Source organism: Halyomorpha halys, unplaced genomic scaffold, assembly GCF_000696795.3.
Source record: "Halyomorpha halys isolate HHAL.00 unplaced genomic scaffold, Hhal_1.1 Scaffold2090.1, whole genome shotgun sequence".
Lineage (NCBI taxonomy): Eukaryota > Metazoa > Arthropoda > Insecta > Hemiptera > Pentatomidae > Halyomorpha > Halyomorpha halys.
The window spans coordinates 4,078-24,616 of record NW_027113484.1 but is presented as its reverse complement, the minus strand read 5'-3'; the positions used below and the strand labels follow the sequence as shown (position 1 = coordinate 24,616).

Here is a 20,539-nt window from a genome sequence, read left to right as displayed (position 1 = left end):
AATAATATAATAATATAGAATATAATAATTGTCTCAGTCGGAAATTTAGTGTTTTTCGTTTTGTCTTGATGTCTGGGCCCCATGTCAACCTTCTGTCATAGGTAAGTCCTAAATATGTTACTGTGTTTGTTTGTGGTATAGGGTGATTGTCAATGTAAACTGAACTATTTTTTGTCGTAGAGTAAATGTGACATGTTGTGACTTGTCGTGATTAATCTTAATTTTCCATTGTATGCACCATGTCTGTATATTGTTTAGACTATGGAGTAGTGTTAGTGTGGCCTGTAAAGGGCCCGTGTTTCTCGAAATGACAGCAGTGTTGTCTGCATACGTCGCAGTGAGTATGTTGTCATTTGTCAGTAAGTCGTTAGTGAATATGAGGTACAGAAGTGGGGCCAGGATAGAACCTTGAGGGACACCTGCAAATATTGGCTTCATTGATGAGATCACTGAGCTTTGCCAGACAGAAAAGAAACGATCATGAAGAAATGATTGTAAAATTAAATAGTGGGTGCTTAGGAGAATTGGCTTAAGTTTAAAAAGAAGGCCTCAGTGCCATACCCTATCAAACGCCTGAGTTACATCCAAAAATGCTCCAGAAATGTATTGTTTTAGTTCAAAAGCAGAGGAAATGAAGTCCGTGACCCTGTGTAGTTGTTGTGTTGTGGAATGTAATGTGCGAAATCCAAATTGGTGGTTGGGTAATATGTTTTGTTCAGTTAGTATGTTTATAATAAGTTCATGAAATAATTTTTCAAAAATTTTGGAGCATACTGGAAGAAGACTAATAGGTCTGTAGGAATCGGGTCTATGTTTGTCTTTGTTAGGTTTATGGATTAATTGTGGAGCATTTCCATTGTATAGGGAATTTAGTTGTCTGTAAGATAGCGTTGAATAGGGTTGTGAGGAATACTAAAGCTTTTCTGGGAATTTTCCGAAGTACCTCAGCAGTAATAAAGTCGTAACCAGAAGCCTTCTTTTTAGGCATTTTCATAATCTGTCTTGATACCTCAGTAGGAGTAAAGCATTTAGGTGGAAGAGGAGAATCTAAAACTTTGTGCACATTAGCTTTGTGTTGTATGTCAGTTAAATCTGTGTGAGGTTGAAAGATGGTCAGCGAATATTTCGGATTTTTCCTGGTCTGGGACTGATACCTCATGGTGTTGTAAGAGTCGCTTTGTATGTCTCCACAAACTATTGTCATCAGTTGTCAGGTTTTCCAAATATCTGTCAAAGTTCGTTTGTTTGAATTTTTCTATTTCTCTTCTGTGGTCATTGTTTAATTTGTTATAAGTTCGTCTAGCTTAAGGTAGTCGGTGAGTTTGCCATTCCTTTCGTGCTCTTCTTTTGGCTCTTATCAGATCCCTGTACTTTAGTCCAATACTTTTTGTAAACATGCTCAATAACTCTATGAGTCAGAACAATTATGATTAAACATACACACATCAAAAATAGTTTTGTATCACCCCTGTTTTTGCTAAACTCAACAAGGTAGGAATTCAAGGAGACATAATACAATCCTGAAACTCCTCTAGTGCTATGCTTCTGAAATCAAACGTCACCATTGTTGTAACTTACTGTCATTATTGTATTGTAAGATTTAAAGAAAAATTTAAATTAAATAGTCTTACTCAGCTATTGAAATAAAATCTGTTTAAAGAACAGAGCCCTTAAAACTACAAATAAGAAATAATTTTATTAAATAATGTTAATTTAATTTCAAACAATATATGTCAACATAATCTGATATAATATTTTTATATTAAATCAGATGTTTCAATTTATTAATTTTATAAATTTATTCAATTATTGTGAATCTAATATAATACATCTATTTTGTTAGTATTTTTAAAATACATATTTGTTTTTAGTGGTTCGGAAACCGATAAGGAAAAGACCAGAAACAGTTGGAGTAGCAAAGACCCTCAGGAACCCTCTAATAAAACTCCAGCGAGTGTGACTGATAAAATTTTTAATAGCTCTAAGTCAATACTTGGGAAAGTTTTGTCCCCAACGAAGGAAAAGTTTAGAGAAAGAGATAAAGTAAGAAATAAATTAATCAGTTTATAATGGATTCTGCTATAAAATGATTTTTTATAATTTTATATTTGTTTAGAGTAAATCTCCAGTGAATGGGGCGAACATTCAACGTCCGGTTTTGATGACGAGGCGTCAGTTTTCAGATCCCTTTGGTTCAGATGATGAAGATGAAAGGTTTGTTTCTTATTAGGTATTACTCATCTGACTTTCAAACACCAATCGCAAGATTTAGATTGCAATTTAGAATGCAGTTGTGCGAGGAATAGTTACTACTGTAAATGCATTAGTAACAATTTTGACCTTCAGCATTTACTGTTATCTATATTTTTTATTGTTACTTTGCTAAAAAGTGTTAGTTGATTTTTTTTTTTTTTATTTATGAGAAAGCTCAGTAATGGATTGTCATTGACCCTTCTCTGCCAAGCACAAAATATGCGATTACACTTATTATAAAAATCATTTATGATATTCACAATTTTTTTTTTTAAACAATATTTTACTTTTTCATTGGAATTTAAATTTCATTTCTTTAGAATATATTTCATGAATATTTTTTTTTAAATTATAGTCAAACAACTGATTCGAACAAGAAGACCACTGGGACGTGGTCTCAATCATCGCAGGATAGTGTAAGTATTTTATACTATATTTTTTATATTAATTTAATATTCTAAAAGCTTATCTAGCAAATTAAAATTATTATTAATAGCATTTTATATTTATTATAAAAAAATTGTGAAATTTAAGGAAATATCAAGGTTTTAGCTAATTTGACCGTGTATTTCAGTATAAGCAGTTTTTTTTTTTTAATACTGCTCTGCTTACTATAAGTAAATGTTTTCAATATAAGATAAGGAGGCAGATGAGAGAAGCAAGATACCTTCGAATTATTTTTATTAATTACATTGTTCGAAAATTATCAAAAGTAAATGTTATAACAGTATGATTTGAAAGTTTGTCTGCAGAGGTTGGAAGTGGAAGACCACACTTATTTCTCTTTTTGTTACTAACTTTAAACTATAGCTTGATATACCTTTTTTCTAAAACTGCTCTACTTGCTATCAGAAAATGTTTTCAATGCAAGATAAGAGGACCTTCAATCATGGAAAATTGAGATGGGACAGGAAGGAATGATTCCCTCTACTTATTTTTGGTGTTCACTTCTTGTTATTGTAACATCAATGTACTTTGACCAATACTCATTGAAAGTAAATGTTTTAAAGGTAGAATAAGAAAGGTAGCATCGGGGGAAAGATAGAGGGGTGTGATGGTTCCACATTGATTCCTAGTTTTGTGGTCTAACTATAGCTTAGTGTGAGTAATTTTTTTTTTTTTTAAATTGCTCTACTACTTATTACTTAAACCTTTCAAGGTAAGAAGAGCTTTTATCATGGGATATTGGGAGGCGGATACAGAGGGGAAGTATCTCCTCTAATTATTTAAGTATAAACAATGTTTTTTTGATGTGTTGATTATTAAGATTTAAGTTAATAAAAATAAAATTTGAAGTTTACCACGCCTGTGAAAGATGACCATATTATTAATTAATAATGAATACCTTCGAGATATGTATATATTTTAATGCACATATATATTTGTATCAAAACTTATAAATATTGAATTCGTGTTCATTACCAGGGCTTCGTTCCTTTATTTCCTGGCCAAGATATTTAAAAATTGTCCCTTGAAAGTAGTGTCCATTAGGAGAGGTTTCTATATATTTATTTATAATTTAATATAATAACCAAATTGTACTAAGGTCTGTTTTATTTTACAGGAAAACTCCTTGAATTCTCTTAATGCTGTTAAAAGTAATAGCCATGACAGATCTGATACGAAATATGGGGTTAACCAACCTCCTTCTAATCTTCCCCTCAATCACGAACACATATCAAGGCATCAGCAGGTAAATATGATTAAATTTCAAAGTATTTAGTGTTTTTTTTTTGTTCATAAGTGATTTGTTTTTGAAAGTATTGTTAGATAATATATACAATGCTGGACAGGATTTGTTTTTTCTGTAAATAGCAGCTTGGTGATGGTTTTTCATACCATTGAGGTTTTTAGTTATATTTTATATCTACTTAATTATTAAAATTATGGGATCATTATTTGTCAGTGTTCATTGTGGTTGTTGGTTTTTATTTCAAATATGATTTTTGTAAGAAATGATTTGTCTTTTGGAGAATCTAAATGGGTTTAGAATCAGATATATAGAATTTAATATATCTTATGTTTTATCCCTCAAAAAATAGCAGTATTATAAAATTAAAATCGATTTATGAATAACAAATTTTCACTGAAATTATATTTATTAAGATTTTTCTTAACCATAAATAGTTTCATGAAATTTTGCTTAGATTAATTAATTTAATATTTTATTGACTTTAAACTTTTGAAATTTTTACACAGGTAAATTTTTATGACTAAGATTAATTTTTTTTTTTTTGGCATGTGAATGTTTTTTTTTTTATTTAGAATTTAGTTGAATATAAAAATCGTAATACAAAACTTATAGTTTTTATTTTGGTTAAAGTAAAATGTAATTGTAACTTCTGTTAGCGGTTGTGTGTGATCTTCGGTTATGAATGCTTTTTATTTGCTTGTCTTTTGCTAATTGCATGGTGTGCAGAGATTGCTGAATCGTCATGATGAATTGAAGGAAAGAGCTAGGCAGCTCTTGGAACAGGCCAGGCGAGAGGCTTCTAAGTCACAGCCCCAATCGCCTACTCAGGTATGCTGTCTCAAAAAATCCATAGACTAAACTTGTTTTAAAAAATACCTTTGTTACCATGATACTCATCATAATTTTTAGTCTATCTGACCTACCTATGCACTGTCATTCTGTAGAAATATTTATGTATGATATTTAATTGGATTAGAATATAATGTAAAAAATTTGTTTCTATACCATAATTTAGTCTGAAAAATATTTTATTAGCTTAAATCGAAATTATTATTTTATTTTAAAATTAGTTTTAAACTACATTCAATATTGATTTTCTTGCAAGTAAAAAATGTATTTTGATATCTTACCTCATGTGGTATTTTTTTACTTTTGATCAGTGACTGAAGTAAATAATGACTCTTTTATGTAGTATACTCTTTGATCATAGTTTTAATTGGGATCATAATTTTATTTGCTCTGTTACTATTCTATGGGTTTGTAATGTAGTTATAATAAGTCATTCTCGGTAAATATTTAAAACCCCTTTTTTTCTGCAGTTAATTGAAAGAAATATTTTAAATTTCATCAGATTCAAAAATATTCTTTCTTATAATTAAAAAATATTTTAATTTAATTGAAATCTCATTATGAAATAAAATAAATTAGTACATTTTATTTGATCAGGAATTATATAAATATGTCTCTGATATTGCTTATTTTTTAGGAACATATTTTTACTACAGGGTCTCTCAAATATAACTATTATTTTTTTGTGTGTTGGTTTTTTTTTTTTAGCCCATTAAATTAAATTTCATAATATCCTCCAAAATTTTAAATTAGTGAAGTATTATTTCTAAAATTATTTAGTGATTAATTTTTTGATATGTTTAGTGTGAAGAAGAAAGACAAGCCCACCTCAGGGAGCGAGCAAGAAGGCTGATTGCCGAGGCTAGGATGGGGATTGTCAGTTCTATTTCACCTAGTAAGTTAGAGGCTTAGAGTGATACATATTTATATTTAAGCTACTTTAATGTGTTATAAATATTATGGTTTAGGTTTTATCTTACTGACCTTAAAATATTTGGTTGAGTGATCTCTTATTCTTTTTTCATGAGTTGTTGTCATTGTTGATTTCCAGAACTGTACTAGAATATGAAAACTTAGAATAGAATTTCTTTTAAACAGAATATCTGGGATTTAAATCACCTTTGTATATCAAAAATAATTTATATAAATCTCTTTCATGGCAAGAGAAAGAAACTATGTAAATGATTTTTTTTTACTTAAACAAAAAGAGCAAAAAATTAAATTTACTATTTTTTTGGAACAGTTAGAAGAAATAATCTGTGCCATAAATGTTTAGCGGTATTCAATTTTCTATTTTTCTTTCCATTTTTTTATATACCTCTCACATTTTAAAATATTTATTATTAAAATTCTTATTTATTTATTGATTTTTTTTTTTTGACAGGTTTGGATAAGACACCAACAGAAGAAATATCTGCAGATAATCAAAATTTAAAGCAAGATACCCAAAGGAGTCTTCCAAGTTCTCCTACCAAGGTAATTTTAAAACCATATTATAATTCATAAAACTTAAATGTGAATATGTACAAAATCGAACAAACATATCTGCCTAGAGTGATAAAGCTTAAATTGAAAGGTTCAACTATTGCTTTTTTCACTCTTACTATGTTTTTTTTAAACATAGTATAATGAAGAAAAAAGTGATTTTATACCCTAAATGGTCCCCCAAAAAATCATGTGAAATGAATGAGCTTGTAAAAAAGTATTTAATTAAATGCTGCCATTTGAGTTTATTCTTATCTAATTTTTTTTTTTCATTTAAGTGCTAGCTTGCGAACATTATTTATTAATGCATGATTAAATCAACATTTTTGATGTAATTTTTTTATTGTGAAATCCTTCCTATATTTTCTCTTTAGCACATATTTTCCTTTTGTCTACATTTCATGGTTCTTCCCCCATCTTCAGGATAATGTATCTTAATACTAGTTATATAGTCTTAAATCTTATAAAATACTTTGTCTTAATTGAGTTGATTTATAATGAATACTACTTTTTTCATTTCCACCTTTCTAAACCATTGGAACGCCTTGTTCAAAACCAACTCTCAAAATTCCTAGAAGAATGTTCCCTCATCAATCCTCTCCAATTTGGCTTTAGACCTGACTGTTCAACACAATCTACTCTCCTTAAAATAACCAAGGACCTCCAAACTGCCATAGAACACCAAAACCTAACTATCCTAATATCCTCCTTGATTTCTCCAAAGCATTTGAATTTGACATGGTTGACCTTTTTAACAAACTACAAAACCTTCCTCTATCCAACAGTGCTTTCCCCTGGTTTCAATCCTTCCTTTCCGATCGCTTCCAGTTTGTAGTGGTTCCAGATAAACCACCATCAATGTCTCGACCCCTTACCTGTGGTGTTCCTCAGGGTTCATCGCTTTCCCCCACCCTTTTCGCCATCTACATCAATGACCTTCCTCTCCTTATCCAACATTCTCGATACCATTTGTACGCTGATGATTTCCAAATTTACTTTTCCTTCCCACCTTCTGACCTATTGGCTGCCAAGGGGAAGCTTCAAGAAGACTTGAACCAAATTAGTCACTGGGCACAAGAAAACAAGCTTAAGTTGAACGCAGAGAAGACTAAGGCAATCGTAATAGGATCCTATCACCTCCAGAAAACTATTCCTCATATTCCAACCTTATTTCCATATACCTAAACAACAATCAAATACAATTCCATCCATACGTTAAAAACCTTGGTGTCACTATAGACCAAACTCTCTCCAGGAAAAACCACATCTCTGATATTTCCCATTGTACCTTCTCCACCCTAAAACTTTTAAATTATCTTCGTCACCTACTTCCTTTTGAAACCCGTAGGCTCCTGGTTACTTCCTAAATATTCCCCCACTTTGATTATTGCTGTGTGGTTCACAGGGGTGTCTCTGAGAATCTCGAAGCTAAATTAAAACTGTTTATTACTTAATTGTTTTGTACAATTCATTTTTGGGGTCCCCAGGGACGCCTCTGTCACCTGATTTTATGAAGAATTGAAGTGGCTTTACCCATCCTTCTGTCGTAAATATTTTCTTGCTTCCTTCCTTTACCAAGTTATCCAATCCTGCCGCCCATCGTACATTTCTGATATCCTTCAATTTAAATCCTCAGTGCAGTCCCGCAATACCCGCTCACGGCCTTCAGACTTATATGTAACTGCCTATCGAACTGCAGCCTTTGGTAGATCTTTCCTCATCCATTTCTCATCCCTATGGAATCCTATTCCCTCCTTCATTCGTAGTTCTAATACCCTTTCAACCTTCAAATCCCGTATCTTCAACTACCTTCTGTCCACCCAATTCCGGAAGAATAACAATTGAATGTTTCAAACAAAGTTTATATATTTTCTGTACTTAACGTTTCAGAATTTAGTTTATTCTTGTAAATATGTATATTAACAGAAATTTTACCTTTCCATTTATTATTTTTAGTTTAATTACATTTGATTTTTTATCATTTTTGTTTTCTATTATTTATTGTCAGAAGTGTTTGTCATCTTATTTTTTATGATATGGCATATGGTTGTACTTTATTTGTTCTATTCTTATCTTATATATACTGTTAATTATTGTTGTTCATTTTAATCTTTTCAAATTCATTATTTTATTATGTTTTATACTTTCATTCTTATTTTGTATTTCACTTTAAGGCTCTATAGCCTAATTCTGACGCCTGTATGTTATTCTAAAGGTATCAATCCCAGAATAAATAAAGATTATTATTATTTTATGACAAAGTATTTTATATATATTAGAACTATGTAACTATTATTAAGATGTGTAAATAGAATGGAGGAAGATTCCCGAAACATAGATGGTAGAAAGATATTTGGTAGTGAGAAAATATAGCAAGGATTTCACATTAAAGAACTTATATTGAAAATAATTATTAAACTTCCAATTGAAAAATATTGTATAGCATTCTTTTCAATTTCCATTTGATTAATTCATGATTACATTAGTATTTTTGATTAATGATTAATTTATTTCATAGCATGTAGCCCCATGTACTATGTTGACATAGTAACATACCTTTCTTTAGTATTTAGTATCTAAGTTCATGATTGTGATTGATTAATTCGAAACTCTTGATGTTTCACTTACTTTCAAGTCTGTAGTATCAGGTCCAAACAACTTGTAGATTAGCTTAACTGAACTTTATTTTGGTTGGTTTGTTTTTTTATATAACAGCTCAAAACATTATTGTTATCAATGCCAGAGATGTTGTTATATAAACTTAATAGAAGATAATAAGAATTTAAATATAAAATAAATAAAGATACAAATACTTTAATGAATTGTATCGTTATAGTAATGGTTCATTATTGTATTATTAATCATGATACCATATATATTAAATATGATAGTCATCATAAAGGAACTTCACTGTGCCTTTCCAATTACTATCATTCCCTTAGGGAGTCAAGATACTGTTTGGAATTCTTTTTTATTCTTCAGAATTATGGACTGAGGTTAAGTTTATTTTTTTTTTTTTTTTACAAAATTGACATCTTGTGGATAATTCTTTTGAGTACATGCTTTCCCATATAAGCAGTTAATGATTGATAAATTATTTTAGTTATTCTATTAGTAGTGAATGTGAATTATATTAGTAGATGTTAGTAGAAATAAATCATTAAATTAAATAAATCCTTGTGAAAAATCTTCCATTTGGTAATTTTTTTTTTTAAATTTAATCAAAACTCATTTGTCATCTCCATATTTCGTAGTAATCCTCCATCTTCATTTTGCACTACCATTACATTACTCTAATTATATACATTAAAATTTCTCCTGTTTAATACAGTTAAACGCCAAGATTAACTAGTTAATCTCTTAGCACTGCTTGGTGCTACAATATTTGTGGAAAAACGTTAAACATGTGAAAAGAAATATACAAGGTGAGATTATAAATTAGACAAATTAGATGGATTATGGTACCTTGTTACCATGTACTATCTATAAAAATTTCTATGTATTTAGTTGGGAAAATGTAGTTGCAGTGTAAAATCCTGAATACATGGTAAAATCCAGAAAGGCCACGGTGATGATTATGTTTTGATTAGGATTTTAAATAAAAAAGTTATTAATCGAAATTTATTCTCAAGGATTTAATTGAGAAATTATATTATATGGTTTTATTAAAAAGAAAAAAAACATAGATGGATGTAAAAATGAATGATGAAATATATTTTAGGTGAATGGTGAAAACAATGGTAACAAACCTGCTGCACTGCTCGACAGCCCTGGCAAACAGAACCCTCTATCTCCTCTTTATTCTTTCACATCAATCATGGAAAGAATATCTCCTGATCAGCCTAACAAGCAGGTAACTACTATGCCAGTGCCTTTGAGATTTTACTTGGTATAAAATAACTTATTTTCCCTTGCAATGTTGTACTATGGTGTTTTTCTGTTTTGTTTTTTTTAGTTTAGTAAAGATGTTGTTAACTACATTCAGAATGAAATGGAAGCCTTAGAAAGAGAACAAAAACAAATTGACAAGCAAGCTGCAGTGCTTGAAAAAGAACTCAGAGACATAATGGAATTAGGTATGTGATCGTCTATTTGTTTTTTGTGATTGTCTATTTTTTGTATTCTATAGGAATTGAGGATATTCTCTAATATATTGGGAGCAGAAGTAAAAAAAAAATTGTCTAATTTGAAGAAATTTTTATATTATTTTTGGTTGAAAGTGATTTCACCAGTCACGTGGGATGAGCAGAAATATGTGAAGTGGATTTTCTGCTGCTATAATTATTTTTACCAACATTTTTACTTCTTATAAAATTTATTTTCACTTAAGCCATCTAATCATGGTGTTACTTAAAGAAAATAAGCTTGGTTGTGATAGAAATTACTGGGAAGGTCAAAAAAAAAATGTAGTTACCTGTAGCACTTTTTGTATGGATTTGCTTAATTAGATAGGTTTTTACTTACTGCAGATTGGTTAGTGATTGAATTCAGTGGTAAATTTGTTAGGAGTTGCTTTATGTGCTTAGATGCCGTGATAATTGATTTTAATTTTATCTTACAGTTCAATCTTTAACGTCACTCAGTGGTGATTTTTTCATATATTTTTTTAACCAATTAATTTTCTTATGTTGTCATATTTGTATTTTTGGTTCTTTTACTTTTGAGTAATCTTATAGAAATCTCTCTTTATTGACCACGTCTGCCTAACCCTGCATTGAACAAATGTTATGAAATGTTCTCCTTTTAACTACTGCCCCTCTGTGGGACCCCACTATGAAATCAGGAAGAAAAATATTATCTTATGATATGATCACCTATCCTTTTCTGATATATTTTAAGATTGCTTAAATTATTTTTTTTAATTTCTTAAATTAATCTTCAGGAACTGAAAAAGATGATGAAGAGGTATTAATGTCTAAATGGTTTACACTAGTCAATAAAAAGAATGCTTTACTCAGGAGGCAAATGCAATTAAATATTTTGTAAGTTTTGTCTGCCTTTATCAGTATTTAACTGTTGCAAGTTTTTGTGTTTATATTTGAACAATTTTTTTTAATTTCAGGGAAAAAGAAGATGATCTTGAAAGGAGGTTTGAGCTCCTTAATAGAGAACTTCGTAGTATATTGTCAATGGAAGGTATACAATTATCTTAGTTTCTAGACAAAGATATTTGTACTTTTTTCTTCTTTGGTAATGGGTACCTGCTAGGAAAACCAATATATTTATAACTATTTTGATATTTTGCTTTATTTGACCCATTTAAATATTGAATATTTCTAAATGGTCAACAACCACAGGATTAATATCAACTACATTACATCCTTTTAAAATAGTCTACATAGCTGACCCAATAGATAGAGAAACATATTTTACAAGTATTCACACACACACACACACACATATATCAGTATATTTTTATTTAATTTTTAGATTGGCAAAAAACTGAAGAACAGAAACTGAGGGAAAATCTTCTTTTGGCTGAGCTTGTAAATATTGTCAATAAGAGAGATGAGCTTGTTCATCATCTTGATTCCCAGGAAAAAGCGTAAGTATTGAAAATGAATAATTTAAAATAAACTTGATGTTTCATAATGTATGAAATAAACAACTAGTTCTTTTAAACTGCATTTTTAAATATTCAGTTTGTGTTAGTTTGGTCTAAATAGAACAAATAAGAGCATTAAACTAATATATATATAAAAGATGGAGAGTCAAAATGATCAAATAAAATCTATGCCAACACACCTTACTATAGGGTTGTAAAATAAGTCCATAGTGTTTTTCAATATTTCAATTTAATCCTCTCTGTTTATAAAATCATGTTTACTTACTCAATAATGTTGACATATTCTAAAAAACGATTAGTTAAGGTGCTTTTATACGTCAGTTTCAACCGAGATTCCTTCTTTAAGTGGTGTTTTTCTTACTCAAAATGGAAGAGAAACAAATTCATTTTGGTCATTTAATAGTTTTTTATTTACAAAACAGAAAATCCGCTGTGTATTTCGCGATGATGCCTTAGGAGAAAGCACCATCCGTAAGTGGTTTTCTCGGTTCAGAACTGGTAATTCGGACTTGGAAGACGCAAAGCGCTCGGGTCGTCCTTCAACTGTTGATAATGACCAAATTCAAGCATTGTTCACAGACAACCCTCACTCTACAACACAGGATATCGCTGAAACGCTTAACATATCTCATGCAAGTGTTTCAAATCATTTGTGTCTCATAATCGCAAAGGCATTGTTCTCCATCATGATAACGCTCTTCCTCACGTGTCTTTGCAGACCCGGCAGAAATTATTGGAGTTTGGCTGGGATGTGATCCCTCACCCACCCTATTCACCGGACCTTTCCCCGACAGATTTTCACTTATTTCGGTCCCTTCAAAACTGTTTTAACGGGAAACCGTTAATTCGCTCGAGGACTGCAAAATGCACATAGTGAATAACGAGTTCATTGTGCAAAAATCTGAGAAGTTCTGGGAGGACAGAATTAAAAAATGACCTGAAAAATAGCACCATGTAATAGATCAAAATGGGTCATATATAATTGATTAAAAACTTTTACAAGAATCTTAAGTTTTTATTGAAATCACTAGTAAAAAACGCTACAAACTTATTTGACAACCCAATAGTATGTTTTAGCTTAAAGGAGAGTAAAAGTGGGGAAGCTAGAAAGGAGCTGGTTAGGGGTGGTCACAATCTTCAAGTTTCAACTATAAAAAGAAGATGAAACATTGTGGCATCCAAGTTATCCAGTTCACCTGATGGTGTTATTTTTTTTTGTCATGTATAGTTCATTTCATGTTGTTTTTACAATTTCAGGGGCTTTTTAAATATTGCTCAATTTAACTATCTTAAAGACTCCTCTTCCCGTTTTAAGCAAATATTTCAAAAGTGATATATGACCGTCGCTCCTCAGGGGTCTTAGCAGGGCGGGTCCGGCGGGGAATGATAGCTTTTTGTATGTTATGATCTCCTCTTGTGAGATTGTGATTTGTCATACATCGACCAACCTACTCGCTATAATTGTCTGTTTAAACAATTTAATATTTAATTACCCCCTATCCCTACCATTGGTAAATAAAATTCTTAAAATGTGTAAACTGGAACTTACTGCACGAAATAATTTCTACTAATTGAGATTTATCTTGTTCCCATTTGGTTAAGAATTGATTAAAATCTTTTAATTACTTATAGTATTATTATAGTAATTACTAATGGTAATTGTAATTACTTTTAATTAATTATAGTATTTTTTTTTTTTTAACAATAGTTAGCTGGAATTTGTGGAAGTATCAAATGAATAATTTAAATCTAAAAACTATATTGTTTAAATAGGATTGAAGACGATGACAAGATTGAAAGGGACCTCAGCCGAGCTGGACTGACTCAGAAAAACAATAATTGTGCAATACAGTAACAATTGATTGTCTCAGAAAAATTTTCTTGTAAGCTGATTATTGGAATCCTTGAAGGGCTCGAGGTAGTAGAATCATTAGCTTCATAGCCCTTACTCTACTGCCCAAAATCTCGTGTGATATAACACAACTAATCAAAATATTTTTATTCAGTTCTTTGTTTTAAGTTAACTTTTAAAGTTTCTTGCTTTGAATGCGTTACATGAGCTCTACACACACTACTCTACTCTCTTAGTTATGATTAGTCTGTTTCTAAAATAAGTACTACCAAGAGTATTATCTCTGGAATCTTCTTTTGTATGTATATATTATATATATGTTTTATAAGTGTGTAATTATATGTACATGTGTTAATTTTTATTAGTCTCGAAAGACTGCTGAATTTTTCTATAATTTTAATGAAGAGCCATGCTTTATTTAACTCGATTTTTTTTTTTTTTATTTGTAGGCTGACATTTGCCTCTTTTTATTTATCTGTTAGCTAATGTTTATTTTTCTCTATGGCTACATTTAAACTTTGCTCATTATTAGCTTATATATAACACGTATTTGTGATTTTTATTGTAAATTTCAGTGCTTCAAAAAGAAGTTGATTGGTATTATTGCTAATGTCTATTAGTAAACAAACTTCAATTAACCATTGATAATGATCAATTTTTGCTTATTTATTTGAAATGTTTATAGTTTGTCTAGTTGTTGATTTGTTTAATATAAGTGTATATTTTTTTTTTATAGAGATTTATCTAGGTAATAGTTAGTTTTTCTATTATAGTTTAGCTGATTAGAACTATGAGATTGTTATTGAAATTTTACTTTCTTGTTAGAATTTCCAATAGAAAATAATTTCTACAAACTTTTTTTATTTATGCTATCTTATTTCAAATAAAATGTTACCATTTTGGATTTTTTTTTTTTTTGTAGCATATGTGAATAGAATCCATATTCAAATTAATAAAAAAAATTTAATCGCATACAAATGCTTTAATATTATTTTATTCGTTTGATAGCAATTATTTGTTGCATTTATACAACCTATTTTTATTTCACACCAATTTTTAACAAAATAGACTGAACTTTTTTTTTTTTAAATTATAAATAATTTATCCGAATTGCTTTTGTGTCCAGTTACACTAAATGTAAATTTTCATTTGAAAAGCTGATGTTATAAATTATTAAAAAGCATTTGTGTGAAAGGTACTCAATGTTTAAAGTATATTTTAATGTTTATTGTAGTGAATCAGGCTTTTATTTATATCATATGTTCAGAAGTGGTGTGTTCCAGCTTAAAATTATGTAAAATTTAAAAACCCTTTTGACTCAAATTGCATTAAAATATGAGGAATGTTTCTTCTTAACGAATTTCCTTTTGTAACAAGAGATTTTGGTCGATTTAATGTTATGTCTCAAGAGTATTAGCATTAAATGTTACAATAAAGAATATTTGAGAAATATTATGTCTGAATTTTTGTCAAACCTACACTAAAATACCTGTCTATCTTTTTATAAATTAGAACAAATTATTAGCCACTTATTCAGTTTTTTTTATTTATTCATTCGTAATTGACCTTCTTTCATAGTATTAGGTCCTATCATTACCTTAACTGGCTCAACTTTTTTTCTTAAAATTAGTTTCTTTTTAGTAAATTAGTCATTTACTGCTTGATTTTAACTTGATTAGCTCAGTATGAATTACATTCTGAATCTTTTGTTTACTGGAAAAATTAAAAAACTCGTAACAAAAATATTTAAAAAAAATTAAGATATAAAATAATTTTGTTATTTTTATATAAAATTTTTGATCAAGTAAAAAAAAAAAAGGATAATTAGTATATATATTTTTATGCAAATAAATTGAAAACTATGAAAACTTTATGTTCCATTTATACAAAATTTAAGAAGAAAAAATTACATACAATTTTAATTCTAATGATTTTTTTTCTGATACCATTGGTTCTTGAATTGAGGTCTCAGCAGAAAAAATTTATGTTATATAGTTTCATAAGCAGGATCTCAAAAATATAAATGAACAACTTTCAGGACATATCAGTATGTTTATGATGAAACGTTCTATAATTTCAACTCCTACTAAATTTAAAATGGGTCAAAAAAAATAAAGTTGATAGCAAAAAATGGGTACAACTTATTTTTTTTTTTACTTCCGTTAAGAAAGAATTATACATAAAAAAAAAAATTGAAATTTGTAATCAGAAGCCTAAAATAAATGAGCGAATTTGACTGAACTCCATTTAACTAAAAGTGGTTGTTCCTTAAAGAACGAATATTTTTTGAAAAAAAGTTTCGGAAGCTATCATAATGACTGGAAGTTATGTAAGTAATTCAATGAGTTATGAAACAAATATATGGAATTTTAATGTTACATATGCCAAACTCCTACATATTTTGAACAAATGAGGAACTAAACTTCTAATTTACAAACAAAAATAGTAAAATTGAAAATTCTAAAGAGTACACTGAAAAGCAGAAGTCTCATTGTAAACTAAGTTGAAGTACGGAGAAAAATGATTGGATGAGGAAAAAGTGACAATTTTCCTAGTGTTATCCTGGAGATTAACGATAAAGTAACTTGTAATTTGATTTTATTAAAGATATAATAAATTATGTTATGTAATATGATGAAAAATTTCTTTGTTTATTTTTTTACTAGAACATGAATTTTTAAAAGTAAATATTTTGTAAAATATTATAAAATAATAATAGTGAGTGAGACTACATTGCAGGATCTTGTGTTTGGTTCTTGATGTTAAATGTTCCTTGACTCATGATTATTTAAGAAAATAATATAATTTCACTTGACCATAAGATTTTATCTTAACTCATTAAATGGCCAAGGTACCCTCTTTAGGGTTATGCTTACCCAGGGTTTCCCAGTTGTGAATAAGGTGACAGATCTTGAAATAAATTTTCTATCATTTCTATTTCTAATTTCTACCAAATTATGGATTTTAGGAAACCAGAGCCTCTGGGCTACTCCCCCTTCCTCCCTTCATAAATATGTACTTTATAAAATTCATAATTTCAATGTAATTTTTGACTCATAAATTATTTGTTAGTGACATCAGATCAAATCCATTCCTTAGGATGAATTTGTAATTATTTTCAGTGAGTGATATTGGATAATGAAATTGATATCAGGTAATTAAAATAAATCAGGTTTTAAAGATTTTTATTATATCAGATATTTTAAGTGCTAAATGCCAGTGGTTAGACACAGACAGGTAAAATATAACAACATATGGGTTAGGTAAACCAATTATAATATATAAATGTCTATACTCTTCTATTTTATATTAATACACTGATACTGTTTGAGTTTGTCATAACTGCTCATAAATAAATTTAATGTAATACTTATATTATGGATCATCAGATTTCTAAATTTCCATTAGTTCATGTTTTATTAATACATTTTATTTACATATATTTATTGCATGCAGTTTATTTACTTTTAACACATATTTACACTAAACAAGATTAGAAATATGAAACAAGTTTTGTAAAGTAGGAAGTCGAGACTAGTTGAAATGTAACAAGAGTTAGATACTTATTCACAATAGTAAATAGGCTTTATTCAAAATTTTTATCTTAATAATATCGTAGTATAATATTTGGTACATGATTTTTTGTTTAATTAACAGTATTTTACTGATTCTTATTGTTCTAATTAAAGCTTTATTACATTTGTTATAATCAATTTAAATTTTATGTTCTTACCATGTTTTACTTAAATTTGATTCAAGATGAAAATTTAAGAAGAAAATATAGAATTATAAGTTTAGTAAGAGACTATTTACATAAACGAAGAGCAACTTTGACATTGATTATTCATTGACATCAAAATATGCTATTGAAAAATACATATACATACACCAAGATTCAAAACAAAAACAATAGTTTTATGCCATATGTCAACTTTTTTTACACTCCATTGTAGTTTGATCAATTAAATTGTCACTATGTTTATTATATAGTATCACACAGTACACTTCATGTACAGTTTTTATGATTAACCTACTATTTTGTAATGGTAAAAATAATGTGATCTTATAAATAATTTTTAATATATTATCTGTATTGCTATATTTAGTTTATTCATTACAGTTTTTATTTGATAAACAAGGAAAAAGAGCTTAAGAGACATGAAAAGGTGGAACAAGATTTTATGTAATAACAAAAGAAATCATAATTATTAATTTTAGTTCAATTGTGTTCTATGTTGTTCCTTCTATTATTATTTAAAATAACACTATGATTTACATTAACATTTTTGCTACTGTTTGAAAATGGAATCAACCTCTTCCGTTGTTCTCAGTTAGTTGCTTAAATTCAATAATTCCAAGTTCTTTTTCCTTGAATATTCAGAAATTTGAATTTGATATACTCTGCCTTTAATTTTCTAATTAGTTTTGTATATTTTAGATTACTATTACTGTTCTAAGGATTAATTTGCTTAAAAACAATGTAATGAAACAAAAATGTGACTTCAAAATACATAAATTGTCAAGTTGCCAAGTACAGATTTATAGTTTGCTATTAGTGTGAAACAGAAATGTAGTTTTTTAGTACAAGAATAGTTCAAAGTCATCAGAAGTGTGACTACAAGACCAAATTTAGTATTTAACCTTAAGCCTTTGTTGCTTTTTTAAGACTGTTGTCCGCAACTCTAATATTCGATTGTCTTGTAGCAATTAATTTTCATTATGCCATTTGGCAAAAAACTTTGTAACTTAACAATAATAAAAATTGAGCAAAAAATTATATTAAATTCACAACAAAAACATTTTAATAACATAATAAATTTTATGACAAAATCATTTTACTAATTGGATTGGGTCATAACATTTCAAAATATTTATTTATATCTTAATTTATTACCTTAATCTAAATTCTAAATATAATCTAATTAATAATTATTAATAAATAAGAGTTTTTTAACTGCAGTTTTATTGCTGCATATTAAAAATATATAGACACTAGAGTTTATTAATTTAAAAACTGATAGGTTGCCTAGATGTTAAGTGAATTAATAATAATGCTTTCGTAAATGAAGAAAAAATGGTTTGGTGTATTACGTATTAATTGCCTAGAGGTAACTATTAAAATCATATCATGATGGTTATATAATGATATATTTATACATATTTCATTTTTTATATAATATATTCCAAATTATTTTTTAAACACATACATACATATATAGAAGGAAAATACTGAAAATAACATCTATATTTTATGACTTTTTTTTTAGTTGACTTATTTACAATGAAAATGGCATACTACATTATTCACTAATCAAACTTTACATGATGTCAATATTGTTTGTCATCGTAAACTTTAGTTTGGAATATTTGTATCTTCATTAATATTATAAATGTATTCTATTGTTATACCCCTTTTACCCATTTATTTCAACAAGACTACTTAGTGTGGCCAAGAGTTATGTTTTGAAATTTAAAATATAATTAAATTAATCACAACTTTGATTATTATGATACTGTAAATAAATCAATCCGATAATCATAAAGTACTGTTCTGGATATGCCCTAATTCATATTTTAATTACAATTATTTGACAAGCTATTAAATAGTAATAATAAAATATTTGATAATTAACAATGTAGGCCTAAGAGGATATTATACAAAATACTGATAAATGTTTAACAATGTTGATAACATTTTCCAGCCCATTTATATCGGAATAAAACAACAGGCATCTTAGGCCTGGATTGACATCAATGAAAGATTAGGCTAGGCCATTTTAGACATTGCTGGCCATTACACACAAACTAAACACATCATGATTTTTTTTTAGAACAAGAATAAAATTATATTCTTACATATGATATACAACAACAAGAAACACTGAATCTTTGACACATAACACCTATTGTAACACAAACATCAATTCCATTTACAAATATTTATATAATATGGTAACATTTAATTTTTCAATAAACTGGGAGCTCTCATATTTTGTTTAGCTTAAGTTTACTCTTTTCACAACAGATATCTATACATTTTGGAAAATTGTAAACAAAGAAATGTTGTTTCAAAAACTTGGTTTTATCTCAGAATGCGAAATAACTAGTTCCTTCATCAGTATTCCATCTATTTCAATATTTTTGTAAATAAATGTGTTTTTTTTAATCACTTATAATGCTGTCTATTCTGATAAAAATACATGTTATAAACATGTAGAAGGGGTTTTAAGTGGGCCTTTTAAAAATATATGTATTTATAATTTTAATGAATCATAGTAAAAAAAAAAAGTACCAAAATCTTTTCTGAAAAATTATTTATTTAGTGTAGGAAATAATTTAGTGTAAAAGGAAATAATTACTATATTATATTATTATTATTAATGATAAATTATCATTTTTCATTCTGATAGAAAAGTTATTAAAAATGTGTTAAATCATTCATAAACTAATAGTGAGATAGGAAATATCCTATAAAATAATTATTTAATAACAATTGATAACTGATGATGTTTGATAACTTTCTTTGAACCATCACCCAAATAAATCAGGTTTATTTGTGTTCTTAAAGAAAAAAGAATTGTTCAATAGTATATTCTGGTAAAATATTAGTTATTGATGGTACTCTGTACATTTAATACTTTATTTATTAATTTTCAATTGGCAAAACTGATAAAATAAATGTGTCTTATTATATTATTTATATTTTCAAAAAGTACCCATTTAACTCATTTTGAATTTATTTTATAGTTATTGCAATAGGAACATAAAAAATATGAAACATTAACAATATGAAACAGACAATAAGGGCTTTTGGCTTGGCTTAATATCAAGACTTTAACAG

General features: G+C 28.2%; 1 protein-coding gene across 3 annotated transcripts in view; it reads left to right on the top strand.

Annotated features, from left to right (window-relative positions):
* The window catches only part of Ehbp1 (Eps15 homology domain containing protein-binding protein 1), a 32,384-nt gene extending 17,231 nt beyond the window's left edge, over window positions 1-15,153 (top strand). For 2 of the 3 annotated variants that reach the window (XM_014436781.3, XM_014436782.3), the window contains exons 12-24: window positions 1,872-2,043; window positions 2,117-2,214; window positions 2,609-2,669; window positions 3,818-3,946; window positions 4,673-4,774; window positions 5,600-5,690; window positions 6,180-6,271; window positions 10,002-10,133; window positions 10,236-10,356; window positions 11,163-11,262; window positions 11,343-11,416; window positions 11,711-11,825; window positions 13,620-15,153. In XM_014436781.3, the coding sequence (XP_014292267.1) occupies window positions 1,872-2,043; window positions 2,117-2,214; window positions 2,609-2,669; window positions 3,818-3,946; window positions 4,673-4,774; window positions 5,600-5,690; window positions 6,180-6,271; window positions 10,002-10,133; window positions 10,236-10,356; window positions 11,163-11,262; window positions 11,343-11,416; window positions 11,711-11,825; window positions 13,620-13,701 (1,369 nt within the window). In that variant the 3' untranslated portion in view covers window positions 13,702-15,153. The remainder of the gene's footprint in view (window positions 1-1,871; window positions 2,044-2,116; window positions 2,215-2,608; window positions 2,670-3,817; window positions 3,947-4,672; window positions 4,775-5,599; window positions 5,691-6,179; window positions 6,272-10,001; window positions 10,134-10,235; window positions 10,357-11,162; window positions 11,263-11,342; window positions 11,417-11,710; window positions 11,826-13,619) is intronic. The other variant, XM_014436783.3, reaches the window with a different exon arrangement.
* The last annotated feature ends 5,386 nt before the right edge of the window (window positions 15,154-20,539 follow it).